The sequence below is a fragment of the Mandrillus leucophaeus genome, unplaced genomic scaffold, assembly GCF_000951045.1.
Source record: "Mandrillus leucophaeus isolate KB7577 unplaced genomic scaffold, Mleu.le_1.0 Scaffold145, whole genome shotgun sequence".
Classification (NCBI taxonomy): domain Eukaryota; kingdom Metazoa; phylum Chordata; class Mammalia; order Primates; family Cercopithecidae; genus Mandrillus; species Mandrillus leucophaeus.
In genome coordinates, this window is record NW_012101421.1 from 4749113 (window position 1) to 4761430 (window position 12318).

Consider the following 12318-nt stretch of genomic DNA (forward strand, 5'->3'; position numbering starts at 1 on the left):
GAGGATTACTTGAGCCCAGGAGTTTGAGGCCAGCCTGGTCAAGATAGTAAGATCCCAGGTCTACAAAAAATAAAAAATTAGCAGGGTATGTTGGCACATGCCTGTGGTCTCAGCTATTTGGGAGGCTGATGTGGGAGGACTGTTGAGACTGGGAGGTCAAGGCTACAGTGGGCTGTGATCATCCCCCTGTACTCCAGCCTGGGTGACAGAGCAAGACCCTGTTTCTAAATAAATAAATGAAAACCTACAGCTTACATCATATGTAATAATGAAATCTTCAAAGTTTCACCTTAATGTGGAGAACAAGGCAAGGATGTACAATTTTACTACTTTGATTCAACGCTGTACTGGACATCATTATCCACTGGGACAATAGGGCAAAAAAAGGAATAATAGGCCAGGCACAGTGGCTCACGCCTGTAATCCCAGTGTGTTGGGAGGCTGAGACGGGCGGATCATGAGGTCAAGAGATCGAGACCATCCTGGACAACATGGTGAAACCCCGTCTCTACTAAAAATATAAAAATTAGCTTGGTGTGGTGGCAGGCATCTGTAGTCCCAGATGGGAGGCTGAGGCAGGAGAATTGCTTGAACCCGTGAGGCGGAGGTTGCAGTGAGCCAAGATCATGCCACTGCACTCCAGCCTGGCAACAGAGCAAGACTCTGTCTCAAAAAAAAAAAAAGAAGTAATAGTCAGACATGGTGACTTATGCCTGTAATCCTAGCACTTTGGGAGGCCAAGGCATGTGGATTGCTTGAGCTCAGGAGTTTGAGACCAGCCTGGGCAACACAGGAAGACTCTGCTCCCTGCACCCTCAAAAAAAAAAAAAAGAAAGAGAAAAGAAAAAAAATTAGCTGGGTATGGTGGCTCATGCCTATAGTCCCAGCTACTTGGGAGGCTGAGGTGGGAGGATGACTTGAGCCCAGGAGGTGGAGGGTGCAGTGAGCTGGGATCAAGCCACTGCACTCCAGCTTGGGTGACAGAGCCAAACCCTGTTTAAAAAACAAAACAAAACAGAAACAATAGGCATAAAGATTGGAAAGAAAGAATTAAAACTGTCTAGAACTAATAAGTGAATTAACAGGGTCTCAGGATAAAAGGTCAATATAAAAATATCAATTGTATTTCTATACACTAGGAACAAGCAATTGGAAAATTAAATTTAAAAAACCACTTTTTGTAAGGTCAGATTGAGGGAATAATCTGGGGTGTTGGAATCGTGTTTATAGTGGTGGTTATGCATGATCTGAAAAATGAAATTAAGAAAACAATTATACTAGCTTCAGAAAGGATAGCATCCTCAGAAATAAATTTGACCAAAGAGGCAAAAGACTTGTACTGAATACTGCAAAATATTGCTGAAAAAAATTAAAGAAAATCTAAATAAATGGAAAGACAGTCCATGTTTATGGATCAGAAGACTTAATATTGTTAATATGATAGTACTACCCAAAGCAATCTATAGATTCAATGCAATTCCTATCAAAATCCCAAAGATATGTTTTACAAAAATAGAAAAACCCATCCTAAAATTCAAATGGAATCTTAAGGTAACCCATATAACCAAAATGATCTTGAAAAGAGCAAAGCTGGAGGAACCATACTTCTTGATTTCAAAACTTACTAAAAATCTGCATTAATCAAACAGTGTGGTACTGGCATGGGAACAGATGTATAGACCAATGCAATAGAATTGAGAGCCCAGGAATAAACCTTCACATATATGGACAACTGATTTCTGACAACGATGCCAAATCATTTAATGGGGAAATGGAATATTTACATGCCAAGGAATGAAGTTAGACCCTCATCTTAAACTATATACAAAAGTTAACTCAAAATGGATAAAAGACCTAAACATATGAGCTAAAACTGTCCAACTATTACAAGAAAGCAGCAAAAATATATTTGTGACACTGGATTTGGCAATGACTTATTGGATATGACACCAAAAGCACAGGCAACAAAATAAAAAACTGATAAATTGGACTTCAAAAAAATTTTAAAAGTTTGGTGCACTAAAAGACACTATCCAAAAAATGAAAAGATAACTTTCAATATGGGAAAAATATTTTCACATCGTATATTTAATAAGGGTCTAGTATTCAGAATATCTAAGGAACTTTACAATTCAACAACAAAAAGACAACCCAATTTTAAAATGCCCAAAAGACTTGAAAAGATATTTCTCCAACGAAGATATACAAACAGCCAATAAGCACATGAAAAATGCTCAACATCATTACTCATTAGAGAAATGCAATCAAGCCACAATGAGATGCTACTTCACACCCACTAGGATGGCTATAATGAAAACAAAACTAGAATAAACAAGTGTTGGTGAGTGTCTGGAAAAATTGGAACCCTCATCCATTGCTAGTGGGAATGTCAATTGATGCAGCCTCTGTGGAAAACAGTTTGGTGGTTCCTGTAAAAGTTAAACACAGATTTATAATATGACTCAGCAATTTCACTCTTAGATATGTGCTCAAAAGAACTGAAAACAAGTATTCAAACAAAAACTTGTACATGAGTGTCTATACCAGCATTATTTATAATAGCCAAAATGTGGGAGAAACTCAAGTGTCATTGATGGACAATGGATGAACAAAATATGGTTTACCCACACAATGGAATATTATTCAACCATAAAAAGGAATGAAATTCTGATATATGCCATAATGAGGATAAACTTTGAAAACATTATTCTAAGTGAAAGAGGCCAGATACAAAAGGTCACATATTATATCATTCTATTTATATGATTCTCCTTACATAAAATAAACAGAATAGGTAAGTCCACAGAGACAGAAAACAGATTAGTGGTTGGCAGGGGCTGGAGGGGGAAATGACTACTAATGGATTGGGGGCTTCTTTGCAGGGATTATAGAAATGTTCTAAAAATCAGATAGTCGTGACAGTTGCACAACCTTGTGAATATATTAAAAACCACTGGGTTGGACATTTTAAAAGGCTTTTTAATATATGTAATTCATATCCCAATTTTTCAAAAAAAGAGAGAATCTATCATAGAAATATGTATCACAAAAGTGAATACTACTGCTTGTAAATAAATTTTTTAAAGACCATTTATAATAGCAACCAAAAACCATAAAATATTTAGAAATAAATTTAATAAAATATGTGCAAGCCCTCTACACTGGAACTAGAAAACATTGCTGAGAGAAATTAAAGAAGATCTAAATAAATGGAAGGATGAGTCAAGTTTATGTTTCAGAAAACTCAATATTAAGATACTCATTCTTTTCAAATTGATCTATAGACTCAATGCAATTCCAATCAAAATTCTAGTAGGCCTTTTAAAAAAAATATATATATATATAAAAGTTTTTTTGTAGAAACGAATAGTCTGATTTTACCATATGTTGTGCCGTTTAAGTAGCCAACAGGGAGCCACTGCAGGCTCTGGAAAATCTTTGTTTTATGGAAATGAGCAGCATTAGAACCTCGAACTAGTGGCAGATGAGTTGGATTTTGCTTAACTTGGGGATCCTTTGATTCACTAGTTACTAGTCAAGGGAAAATAAGGAAACAGCCCAGAGAGATGAACCCTATCAGATCATTCTCCAGGTGTGGGCCATACTCAGAAATGAGTTTGGAGATGTTGAAGTCACTCAGTAGCTCTATGGCTTCTTTGACTGGCTGATTGCTTTGTGAGCCTTCTAATCCTCGTTTCCTCTTGAAATGCCAAATCCGTTGCTCACTAAAGGAGACGGCCCGTAAGGAGGACTTCACAAAGTACTGGGCATACAGGACACTCAGTAAAAGCTGGGCTGCACCCTTCCTGGACCTGGCCCTTTTGGGTCAGGTTTTCTGTGTTGACTCATACACAGCTGAAGGTCGTGCTCTGCACAAGGAAGAACATAAAACCAGAAAAAAAGCTGGCAAAGAGTAGAACACAGAGGGTGGGGACCAGGACCAAGATAGGAAGAAGCCCAAGAGACAGATGAGCTGCAGACATGACAGGGAAAACAAAACGGTGAGATGCTAGGATTGCAGAGTTGGGCAGGTCTGCATGAGAGGGTTCATGGAGTATATTTCAGTTTTTCAAAGACCGTTGCCAGGACTTTTTTTCCATTTATTTCTTTTAATTTATTTTTTTATGGCTGAGTGTGGCAGTGGCTCATGCCTGTAGTCCCAGCACTTTGGGAGGCTGAGACAGGCTGATAATTTGAGCCCAGGAGTTCGAGGCATGCCTGGGCAACATGGAGAAACTCTGTCTCTATAAAAAAATACAAAAATTATCCAGGTGTGGTGGTGCATGCCTGTAGTCCAGCTATAGGGAGGCTGAGGTGAGAGGATTGCTTGAGTCTGGAAGAGGGAGGTTACAGTGAGCCAAGATGGCACCACTGCACTCCAGCCTGGGTGACAGAGTGAGACTCTGTCTCAAAAAAAAAAAAAAAGAAAAGAAAAGAAAAAGAAAAAGAGAAAGTATTTTATAACTTGAATGGTATTATAATGTGTTATGTACCACAAATAGGCAAATCAAGACACTAATGTTATATTTTGAGATATTTGTACTGAGAACAAGAGAAGCTTCTTCCCAAATTTCCCTTTGAGAGCATCTCTCCCCTTCTCAAATCGTCCCTCTCCCCATAAAACAATGGCAGCCCAAGAAACATTTGATGGATGAAAATCAGACACATGTTGATAACCTCACCAACTACTGCAGGAAAGAATGGGCTAGACTTTGCATATGCACGATGAGGTATGGAATCTACTTGTTTGGGTTTATTGCACCTAGCTATCACTGGAAATTACTGCTTGTTTATCACAATTCCCACAGGGTAGAATGTGGTGGAGTAAGTGGGCATTCTGAGTCATTTCCAAAAACTCTTTCAAGGGGTGTACTGCAAATAATACTATTTCTTAAGGTAGGAGCAACTTTCACAATCTGTTCAAGTCCTAACAAGTAATACATTACATTTTGAATCAGAATAAGTCAAACCAGAATTTTAAAAGTACATATTAATAATAGTTCTTGTGGATTGTGTAATAGTTAAAACAGCAGTTAAAAAAAAAAAAAGAAAGAAAGTGGATTTCCCACTTAGTAACTAGCTGATACTTTATCGTAACTAAAGTTTGAAAGGCAGCATTTGGGATTCATGAGTAAGATTTTCTTCCATGACATCTGACCAAGCAGTTGCTGCTCCATTCTTTCCTGCAGTAACCTTTATTATTATTTTAAAATAAGCTTTCAAATTTAAAACAGTTTCAGATTTACAGAAAAGTTACAAAGATACTACACAGAGCTCTATAGCCCCAACACCAAGTTTCCCCTGTTATTCACATCATAACACTAGTGTGACACATTTGTTAGAATTAATGAACCAATAGTGATGTGTCATGATTAACTGAAGTCTCGTTTATTCAGATTTCCTTATGTTTTGCTTCGTGTCCTTTTTCTGTTCCATGGTTCCTTCTAGGATACCAGATTTCACTTAGTTGTCATGTCTGCTTAAGCTTCTCTTGGTCATGACGGCTTTTCAGACTTCTGTATTTTTGATGACCTTGTCAGTTTCAAAGACTATTGGTCAGGTAGTTTTTAGAGTGTCCTTCAGTTGAGATTTGTCTGACGTTTTTCTCATAATTAGGCTATTGGGTGTTGGGAAGAAGACCACAGAGGTGAAATGCCATTCTCATCACATCCTATCAAGGGTACACCGTATCAACATGACATCACTATGGGCATTAATAGGATGATTTTTTACCTTACGAGGGAAGCATGGAGCTCCCTGAAGGATGAACCACACCTCAGTTTCCAGGCATATGTGGGACAGGCTGTGGGGAAAGGGGCTTGAGCTTCAGATTCAGTCACCGAAAAGGGAGAGAAACCCGGCCAGGCAGAGATCATATGCCTGCTGGGAAGCCACAGTGATTTACACTGCTGAGTGAAGGATTGCTGAGTAAATATTGCTCCCAAGGAGGGAGGATGTGCCCTGCCGCCTGCTCCCACCCAGTGCCTGGTAAGTGGATGCCCAAAAAGGCTTTTAGCTATGCTGCAAGGAAGCCCAGGAATCCTGTGGGTGGTGGCAGTGGTGGTGGTTCAGGTGGGAGTAATTTATGAGTATGAGTATTTGCTTAGGAGGCAGAGGTTATGTTTAAAATGTGAGCCTGTTTAAGGGAGCAACCTAAGTAAATTAAGGCAAAAGCATTACATAGATATGGCCCAAACCAGGCTGGTAGGAGAAATGTGCCTGAGGCTTGACCCCATGGGTTAGGAGCCAAAGGGGTGGATGCACCCCAGGCTAGCCTGGAAAGGGATTAATTCATGGGCTGCAGGGCCCCAGAAGGCAGGAGCCAGGTGGGGTGGTCATAAAACTGTCTGTGTAGCCCAGTGGATGTTGGCCATGCCTCCTCCCCAAACCCACTGTGGATCAGTGATGGACGGATGGCATTTCCCGTCTTTTCTTCTTGCTCACCCTCAAGGACTCTGTGCAGTATGCAGGCCAGGATTCTCTCAGGCTGTGGGTTTCCACATGTGCTCCTGCATGGAAGTCCCCTGGCTGCTGCAGGATGTCCTCTGCAGAGCCCCATCCTGTCCTCCTTATCGCAGCTGCAGGCAGCCTGAGCCACATTCCTCCTGCCTGAGTCACTGTCCCAGGCCACAGGCTGCCTTGGCCTATGGACCTCCAGCTTGACCTATGGACCAGGCCACTGTCCATTCCATCATTTGCCAGACACTGTGGAGTGTCCCTGCCCTTGAGATCTTACCCTGGTGACTATGCAAGGCAACAACTGTGGAGCTGGGGGACTGCCAGGGTTCCATGGAGGAAGGCAGAGGGCAGAGGAGCGGCAGGGGAGCCTCCTGGAGGAGGCGACTGCTGAGCTAAGTGCTGGGGATAAGGGAGTGCTCTGGGTGAAAGGGGATAGGGGATGAGCTTGCCACATTGTGGGAAATGAAATGCTGTGTTGAATGAAACTCATTTAAGGAGACACTAAGCCAGAAATTCTAATGGGAATTAAAAAGGACTCTTCTATACCCAGGATGGAGTTCTGAGGATGGTGCAGCTAGGATGCAAAGTCTTGATCCCTTTGTTAGGACCTTCTCTTCAAAAAGCGGTGGGGGGCCAGATGTAGTGGCTCACGCCTGTAATCCCAACACTTTGGGAGGCCAAGGCTGGAGGATCACCTGAGGTCAGGAGTTTGAGACTAGCCTGGCCAACATGGTGAAACTTTGTCTCTAATAAAAAATACAAAAATTAGCCAGACGTGGTGGCACACACCTGTAATCTCAGCTACTTGGGAGGCTGAAACAGGAGAATCACTTGACCCAAGGAGGCAGAAGTTGTAGTGAGCCGAGATCGTACCCCTGCACTCCAGCCTGGGCAACAGAATGAGACTTGATCTCAAAAAAAGAAATTAAAAAATATATATAAAATAAAAGGCAGTGGGGTTGGGTGGATGGGGATCCCAGGGAAGGAAAGCCAGGCCATATCCTCCTAGACAACTCTCCTCTTCCCAGCAGCCTCAAGACAAGCTTCACTATGATCCTGTGGTGCTTGGGCAGAGGGTCCAAAATTGCTGAGCCTCAGTTTCCCCCAGGGTTAAATTGGAAGCAGTAGTGCCTGCCACAGAGGGTACTGAGGAAGTCCTGAGGGAACAGTGCAGGGCCCTGCTTATGCAAATGGCCAGTAAGTGGTGTTTGTGACTAATGATAAAATGGGATCAGGCCTCTCCCTAAGGAGGGACCTGCACAGCAGGAGGCTCAGGGCAGCTAGGGTCAGGGAAGAGGCCAACATTACCTGTCCTAGAGCTCTCCCTCTGGTTTTCCCTGTCCCTGCTTACGCTGAGTAAAAACACAGTCCAGGCGTGGTGGCTTATGCCTGTAAGCCCAGCATTTTGAGAGGTCAAGGCAGGAAGATTGCTTGAGGCCAGGGGTTCCAGGTTGCAGTGAGCTATGTTTGCATCACTGCATTCCAGCCTGGACAACAAAGCAAGACCCTGTCCCTACAAAACAATAATAATAACTTTAAAATTAGCCAAGTGTATCTATAGTCCCAGCTACTCGGGAGGCTGAGGCAGGAGGATCCCTTGAGTCTAGGAGTTCCAGGTTGCAGTGAGCTATGATGGAACCACTGCACTCCAGCCTGGGCGAGAGAACAAGACCCTGTCTACAGAAAAGAAAGAAAGAAAGAGAGAAAGAGAGAGAGAGAGAGAGAAAGAGAGAAAGAAAGGAAGGAAGGAAGAAGGAAAGAAAGAGAGAGAAGGAGAGAAAGAAAGACACAAAACACAAGCTAGAATTTCTGGAATAATGTGGGTCATAGAATCTTTAGAAATGGGGGACACCTCACCACCTATTGCTCCCAGTCCTTTCTACCCCCTCACAATTTCATCCAGACAATTTCGGTTCCTTCCCATTCAATGACTCATAAGAGAACAAAACAATAGTTTAAATAAATACTACATCTGGCAAAGCCATTCAGCATTTTACTGTTGGTTTCCACTCAAATATTTATGAAGCATATAAGATGTGCAATGCTCACTGCTAGGTGTGGTAATGCCAGTGGAAGGTAGTTTAAATTAAATGTGTCCACCCACCCTTCTGCTTTAAACAAAGTGTATTAGCCAGGTTTCTTCAGGAAAACAGAGCCAATAGGCTGTGTGTATACATATATATATATATATATATATACACACACACACACACACAGAGAGAGAGGTTTACTTTAAAGAATTGGCTCATAAGACTGTCGGGGCTGGCAAGTCTGAAAACTGCAGAGCAGATGGACAGGCTGGAGACCCAGGGAAATGTGAGTCCGAGGGCCTAGAGGCTTCTTTCATCTCTTTGCGGATTTCACTTTTGTTTTCCTCGAAGTCCTTCAGCTAGCTGGATAAAGCTCACACATACTATGAAGCGTAATCTGCTTTACTCCAAGTCTATTGGTTTAAATCTTAATCTTATCTAAAAAACACCCTCAAGGAAAAATCCAGACAACATATGACCAAGTGTCTGAACACTGTGGCCTAGCCCAGTTCACACATGAAATTAACCATCACAGAACGTGACACGGGGTGATGTGCTTCTCATGCGTGTCCAGGCAGTGTTCCTCTGCTTCTCCTCGCCCTCCGCAGGTAGCTCTAAGCCAACCTTCTCCTGCCAGAGGACACAGGGGCTGAGAAGGAGTCCTGGGCGTGGATGCAGAGGCCCAGCTCACAGCCTTCCCTGCCTCTAGTTTCTCTCTTAAACCTCAGGTTTCTTAGGTGTAGAGTGAGCCCACGTTTACACTTGCCTCAATATTGTTGTAGGCATTAGATGGAAACAACGCGCCTGGGGTGCATGGTGTGCCATCAGGTGCAGTGGCTGTGCTCTCAGGAGGGCTAGGGGCTCTGACACAGAGCAGGGCGGAGCGACCCTGGATCCTGATGGGTGGCGGTGGGCTTCCCTTATGGACAGAGGCTGCAGAGGACTGATGGTCCAACCTCAAGGAGTTTTCCCGAGCTCACAGGAAAGTGTTAGCAATCCTCCCAGTCCAGAGCTCCTAAATTGAGTCTCTCTCTCTCTTTATAAATTATATTGTACTCTTTCCAAAAATTCTAAGATGTTTAAGTTCTCCTTCTTCATCTTCCCACGCCAAATCCACTCCTTTTTCCGAAGGAGACAATCATTAACTCCTTAGCATAAATCATTTTTCACATCCTCTCTTACCGATTTTTTTTTTAATTACAAAAAGGTGGTTGTCTATATTTGTGATTTTATTGTTGTTCACTTACCAACATATTGTATGTATTTTTCAATATCTAAATCTGACTTCATAGTAGTAGGCTTTTTTAACTTTCTACTCAAAATAGAGAAGAAAGATAAAGAAGAAAAACAAACAAAAGACTTCTTACAAACAACATATAAACCTTGTTGGAGGCCAATGAAATCAGTTTTCTGGGAAAGCATCCACATTGCTCAGTCCTCTTTTCTCTGAGAAGGGCCCTGGCCCAGGTGATGCTACTGGGAGGCCTTGCCTGTGCTCTCCAAGACCCCATGTGCACCCGGAAGTCCCCACTTACAGATCCCATTCCTAGAGTGTCCTCCTTTGCGTTTCTCTTTGGCTCCTGTAGCCATGTTTGCCTCTGAGGCAGAGCCAAATGCTGTGGGCTCTGTGCCACTCCGTAAGCAAACAAATGGCAGCATTAAATTTCAAAGAAAATGGTAACAAGTGCACACAAATCCTTGAATTACTGTTTTTCTTTCTTTCTTTTTTCTTTTTTTTTGAGACAGAGTTTCGCTCTTGTTCCCCAGGCCGTAGTGCAATGGCGCAATCTCGGCTCACTGCAACCTCCACCTCCCAGGTTCAAGTGATTCTGCTGCCTCAGCTTCCCGAGTAGCTGGGATTACAGGCATGCGCCACCATGCCCAGCTGATTTTTTGCATTTTTAGCAGATACGGGGTTTCTCCATATTGGCCAGGCTGGTCTTGAGCTCCTGACCTCAGGTGATCCATCCGCCTCGGCTTCCCAAAGTGCTGGGATTACAGGCGTGAGCCACTGCGCCTGGCCAGGTTACTGTTTTTCTACAACACCTTCCAAAGAGCCAAGCAAGGAGTTTGGGGGGAATTGTACAAATGCATACTTTGAGGAACCTCCTTTTTGAGGTCTGATGTTGTCTGTAATAATTTTCCATTGCAAAGAGCAGAAATTCTCATCTTTATCTCTTGTGAGCAATTTCCTTTCCAGATGTTATTAGGGGAGATATCAGTCACCAAGGCCTTGGCTGGCTCCCTGAAAAAAGCCCTTGCAGTATTCCACACTGCAGAACCCCAGGCTATGCCCTCCAGGATTCACACTGGAAAGACCCAGGGCTCCAAGCCGCTGGTGGATGTGACTCATCTTCCTGACCCCGGGGGAGGACAGTGGTGTGTTTGGTGCACACTGTGCACCTGTCAGTAGTCAGCATCCTGTAGGCCAGGAAAACACTGACTCTTCTCAGGAAAGGCTTTGACGGCAGTTGGAACAGAAGTACAAGTAGACAGAGGCCACTGAGTTATGGAAGAAAACCAGGCTGGATACAGTTCTGTGTTTACAACAGGAAGAAGGATCCCTCATTTTCCTGCTCAAGCTGGTCATCAAAACAAGTAAACAACTAGTCCCCCCCTTTTTTGTTTTTAGGGTTTTAAGGTTTGCTATTACATAGGAAACACGGTAGTATACATGGTGAATACCAAAGAAGGCATAAAACATGAGTGATTTTTAAGAGGTCCAGTGGGTGATTTCTATTGGCTCTTTGTCTCCCTCATTATCCTGGAGGAGTTCCTTCACTAAAGTCCTCTGCTATTCACCCCGCAAATCCCTCAACCCCTCTTTCTCCCCTGGACTCAATCACAGATCGTTGCTTCTTTAGCTATTTACTCCTTCCCTTGTCTCATAAAAAAGTTGAGCAAGCTTATTAGAATACACAGAATAAAGGATGAAAAAAATGGTCAAAATAAGCAATGAAGAAGGCAAGGAAAATAGTTGATAGAGCCAGCAATAAGATGAGCACATGGAAACATCTATCATATGATGTTATTCAGTTACTACAAGCAGGCATGAGCCAAGAGTCCTAGGAGCCAAGGAAATGAGAAATATAACCAAGCTGAAGGTACAAGTCAGGAAAGCTCTGCCTCTCTAATGCACAGACCAGAGGGGAGGTGGGTGATCACAGTCCTGGGTTAAGTGCTTCTCTGACATTTTCTTATTTGATCCTGACAATCTCGTGGGGTGGACATTATTATAACACTCATTTTACAGATAAGGAAACTAAGAATTCAAGAATAAGTCAGTAATGTGCCCAAGACGACAGAGTTACTCAGTTGTAGAAATGAGATTCAAACCCAGGCTATCAGGCTCCATGTCTGGGTCCTGAACCAAAAAGCTCACCCTGCAGGACCACAGTGGGGGAGTGGGGTTCTGTGGGACATTTCTGAGACAAATGTAATAGGCACTTTTGTAGGACCATATCTCCTGACCTCTTTCAATGCAATTCCTTAATATGGGCATAAAAGCATAAACCCTGTTGAAATTCAGCAAAAGCAATTCCTTGAAGCCAAACAATTTGTGCAGGTGCATCATTCTTTGATAACCTAATTTCCTTCTCTATGCACATATATGAATACTGCAGATTCTATCAGGAATTAGAACAACAGGTATTATTCAAACCATAGTCAGTCATTCTATGCATCCACAGCCCTCTCTATTAAGATGTATCCCCCACTAGAACCTCAAAGCTGAAGTCTTTGGTCTCCTCACTGTCAGGCTTCCTAACCTCTACAGAGAAAATACTCTTAAATACACAGCCCTCCGGGACAACAGAACACACAGTGAAGA

The 12318-nt window shown here is 42.7% G+C and overlaps 1 protein-coding gene across 1 annotated transcript in view; it reads right to left on the reverse strand.

Annotated features, from left to right (window-relative positions):
* Positions 1-2220: 2220 nt before the first annotated feature.
* Positions 2221-12318, reverse strand: part of INO80C (INO80 complex subunit C) — a 44876-nt gene continuing 34778 nt past the window's right edge. Inside the window, exon 5 of the mRNA XM_011974428.1 lies at positions 2221-2429. Within this exon, the coding sequence (XP_011829818.1) occupies positions 2283-2429 (147 nt within the window). The 3' untranslated portion in view covers positions 2221-2282. The remainder of the gene's footprint in view (positions 2430-12318) is intronic.